General features: G+C 41.1%; 1 protein-coding gene across 1 annotated transcript in view; it reads right to left on the reverse strand.

The window, feature by feature from the left end:
* The window catches only part of LOC106012011, a gene marked incomplete at its 5' end in the record, with an annotated part of 35,058 nt that extends 32,638 nt beyond the window's left edge, over window positions 1–2,420 (reverse strand). The window contains 2 exon segments of the mRNA XM_013083576.1: window positions 63–170; window positions 2,307–2,420. Coding sequence (XP_012939030.1) covers window positions 63–170; window positions 2,307–2,420 — 222 coding nt within the window.
* Between the last annotated feature and the right edge of the window lie 2,383 nt (window positions 2,421–4,803).

The raw sequence follows: 4,803 nt of genomic DNA on the forward strand, positions 1-4,803 counted from the left end.
GTGCGTGTGTACGTGTCGGGTGGGGGAGGGGGGTAACACTTTACTTTTACAAAACTGCTTACCTCTTCTGCTGCTATTTTAGCTTTTTCTTCAGGAGCCAATGTCAAGCCCGGGTCAAGGTCAGCTATGAAGCAGGCGCCCATAGAGTCGTCTTTGACGGCAGTCAGCTTCTGCAGGAGGGAAATTGTGAGACAGCGTGGTGAAATCGCGCTCGTCAAAATAATGAAATTGAAGAAACTAGTATTTTTTCGCCAGTTTGGCAATTTTAACAGAATTTTCGTTTTTTGGCTCATCACCTTTAATGTCCATTTACGAACACATTTAAGTGTTGATTTTACTGTAAAACGTGGATTAAAGGCACAGAAATGTATTTTTTCCCGTTTCCATGGACTCACAATCTGATGAAATAATCAAACTTCTGCGCCATTTTCTCGCCTATTTTCCATCTGAAATCAGGCTATCCCCTCCTCCTTCAATAGAAAATATCTCGGCCTGTTTGTTAAGATAAAATGTATTTCTTTCATAGAAGGCAAGGCAAATGAACACGCTTTAAGATGAAACCAATAACCCTGTATGCCCAAAAAATGACGAGCGCCTGATTCCTCCACGTCCTGGCAAAACTGCATGTGAGTATGTGAGTGTGTAACCGTGATCGTTGTTTTAATTTTAACCAGGTGTCCCCTGTGATACAATTCACCCACATATTAATAGTAATGATAATGATGATAATAATGTTATGTGAGGCAGCGTGGTGGAATCAGGCTCTCGTCAATACTTGGGCATGTAGAGTTATGGGTATGATCTTAAAGCTTGTTCACTTGTCTTTATTTGGATGAAAAAAAATACCCATTTATCTTGAATACAAGTCGAAATATTTGGGAATGAAGGAGGTGGGGGTCACCTGTTTTCAGAGGTAAAATTAGTGAGAAAATGGCAGCCAAAGATTAGTTATTTCCTTAGCTAAAGAGTCCGTGGTTCTGAAAATTTATATTTTTATGCCTTTAATCGTTTTTCAGAAAAATCCACTCAGAAATGAGTTATTTAATGGGCATGTAAGGTGTTGAGCCAGAAATAAAAAATTGATAAAAATTCACAAACCTACGGAAAAATGCAAGTTTCTTTACTTTGACTGTTTAAACGAGAGCCTGATTCCACCACGCTGCCTCACATATAGTATTATTGTTACTGGCACTGTATGCTTCCCGGGATGAGTTTGGTGGGGTATCTAAAAAGATTGTAAAGCGCCTATAGAACAGTCTGTTCAGCGATGATGTACACTAGACAATACATTGTGCTATATTTATCATGATTGCTATTTATCATCATCATCATCATCATCATCATCATCATCATCATCATCATCATCATCATCACCATCATCATCATCTTTTAAAACTTTAACTTACTAAAACTAAAACTAAACAAATAGTTATTATAATATTAATAACGATACGAGTATGAGAGCTTGTATTGTATTAATTATACCAACCATAGTTTTTTCCTTTTCTCATGTCTTTTCGCTTCATCTTTCTCCCACACACCATAACGCATCATGTAATAAGTGGACCCACAGTTTGCTACTGTGTATATAGTACATTAACCCCCCAAAACCTATTCCAGTAAAACAGCTGTATGATTTCTGTTGGTAACAGGAGAGAACTTTTTCCTAGGACGCCAGCGCAAAAGTTGCCGTGACGCTCTAATTTGACGGAATTAAGCTAAGAAATTTCAAATTTAAGTATATAGATGGTTGATTCATTTCATCATTGTTATTTCAAGACTTTTTATAACAATTTATTTTTCGAAAAAATGAGAATCTAATATATATATATATATATATATATATATATATATATATATATAGTGTTGTTATTTTTACCACGTTCCTGGTGAAGCTCGATAGGACAAAACGTCGAACATAACTGAAAAATGAATAAATGGTATGAGTTTAACGCCCCTTTGAACACTATTAGGTTATTTAAGAGGCGGGACCTCCTAATTTGACATCCGTCTCCGATAGGACCGAGCCAAGTGGGAAGTTCGTGTAAAGTGCCTTTCCCAAGGACACAACGTCGGACCGAGCTGAGGCTCGAACCCCCGAACGCGCAATCTCACGATTACGAGTCCGGTAGCCTAACCACAAGGCTACCGACGCCACTGAACATAACTACTGTTATAATGCCATCACATTTATTCAGCCTCTAGATCTATCTACTTTTTTGCTTTTCTTTTCAAACTTGCAATGATGATGATAATCATTTTTTTTAAAAATACATCCACCTTGTCGTCGATAAGAGGATACTAACCTTGACGAAATCCGAGTAGGTCAAATCCTCAGCGTCTCTGAGGGCGGTTCTCAGTGATTGGTACTCTGGTGGAGGGGGGACCTCGCCAACTGGTCTCTCCGCCCACTTCCGCTGCTGTGGGACGAGTTACGGACAAGGAAAGAATTAGGATAAAAGTAAGATACCCCCCCCCCCACACACGCATACACTGAAACACACACACACACACACACACACACACACACACACACACACACACACACACACACACACACACACACACACACACACACACACACACACACACACACACACACACACCCTCTCCCACACCCTAATTTGATTATGCATGACGTCTTCAGTAGACCCGGATTTGATTATGCATGACGTCTTCAGTAGACCCGGAGTCACCGTGGGGGCTGGTACTATGCCTTACCAGTGGCGGTGAGTTGTGAAGGGCTCACGGGCTTCAGCCCCATACCCCAACTCTATCCCAAAGTAAAGTTTTTTAAATAACTAAATACGCACTTGAAACCGTTTGATCGCACGCAATAGAGTGATCAAATTGGCGGCTTGCTCGTTTATTATCCAATCACTGCTGTCACCGCTTACAACTATAGTAACCTAACAGCCAATCAAATGTCTTCAGGGCTCAGAAAAGGAGGAGCCCGTTTCCACGGTCCTTCCTTAATGAAACTCTTCTTGTAAAAAGGTAGAAGACTAAAAAAAAAAAGAACACTGTACTGAGGGTTCACGATCTCCTAGCCCTGACAATGGGGCAAAAGTTTACGAGACACTTTCCCCCAAAGACACAGTTGCCTATTGGACCTTTGTTGGGTGAGTTCTACTTTTCGTAACTACATGGCCTTATCCAATTCATAGACGGAATACGTTTGAAGTGCTCTGTGTGCATTCTTGTGTTTGTGCATTTAAGCCTCTTTATTTTCTCTCAGTTTCTTCCTTACTCTTTGCAATTTTGATCTGTCCTCCTGTCCCCCAACCCCCCTCTGTTCCTCCTTAAGCGGAGTTTTTGCTTTTCTCCTTGTAATAATACTCTCAGAATTTCCTTTTGAAATGGTCCCCATAGTGGCCACTTTCAGGTCAAAACTAGGTGCTATTGGGCACTGCCTTCATCTCAGTCATGCCCGGCAGTGCTGGGTCAGACAACAACACTGCCATAACTTCAGCAGGACCAAACACGTTTTCCCGTTGAAAAATATGATTCAATCATCATATTTCAAGCAAGCACAAAATATATGAAATTCATGGACTCTATTTTGTACTATCGCCGTTCAAAAATTTTCTCAAACCAACCCGCCCAAAAACACCAAAAGCCAAGTTGTGGAAGCTCAAAATAACAAAATTTTATGCCCAATCTGACACCAACATCATAAATTGTCATTAAGCATCAGGAAAGGGCCGTTTTAGAAACCTAATAGAAATTGGCCTCGGTAAGGTCCAGCCGCGCTGTAGTATCTCCATGTCATATTTTTATTTTCATTTGACAGATATCATACAGCCTTCAACAAAATTTAAGGACCACCTTGACAGACAGCTTTGTTTTTTTTTTTTATCCGGAAAAAAGACGGCAAGGAATGTTTCAAAAATTTTGCTCTGAGAGTGTTAATGAGTTACCAATGCGTACTGCAATGTTTTCTAAAGGGGCAAAACCACCACGTGCTCCACGGATATCTTGGGGGAATTTTAGTCACATTTGCTGTTTTTTATCGAATTCTGTGCGACACCAGAGACATTCCTCAGTTAAAATTTCTAGTGCACGTCATAAACGGACGTATGGTCTCGAACTGTGCTCACTTTGGTGGCAATATAAGCCGCCGTTTGCTCAAAATCCAGTATTGCTTCAACATGCCACCAAGACGAAAGCTGTGAGACTTTGATGGTGACAGAGCTATGGCATGGCTGCAGGATGGAGTTGGAGCCCGAAAAGTTGCCAGTGGCTTGCAGTGTCACACTCTGTCATTGTCTGCCTGAGGCAGCGCCATCAAGCCGCTGGATCCATCTAAGAGCGCCAACATGCAGGTCGACCCAAGAAGACCACTTAGAGTGTTTGCAAGTTGTCCTTAACTATTGTTGAAGTCTGAATTATTTGAAAGGCATTGTGACACAAAGACTGTCGTCAATTAGTTGCGACTGTCGTGACCGTAGAAAGCAGTAGAACGATGATGACCGAAGCCCTAGGTTTTCGTGCAGATGACACTCAAGACAGCTAGTGCAAAATTGAGAACGGAGGCGTGGGGGGGGGTGAGCTTGTCTTAATTCAGAACAAGTTGTCGTTTTGATAACGGTTAGTTTAAGATATATTTAGAACAACGAGGAAATGTTACAAAGATTTCGAATTGGTGTATGTGGTATAGCAGTAAGGTGCTTCGCCGTTCCACGTAGATGAATAGAGTTTGATTCCTGTGAGTGGATGGATTTTTTTTTCCTTTTTAATCAAGCGTCTCCGTCTCTCTCTCTCTCTCTCTCTCTCTCTCTCTCTCTCTCTCTCTCTCTCTCT

This window comes from Aplysia californica, unplaced genomic scaffold, assembly GCF_000002075.1.
Source record: "Aplysia californica isolate F4 #8 unplaced genomic scaffold, AplCal3.0 scaffold00242, whole genome shotgun sequence".
NCBI classification, from domain to species: Eukaryota; Metazoa; Mollusca; class Gastropoda; order Aplysiida; family Aplysiidae; genus Aplysia; species Aplysia californica.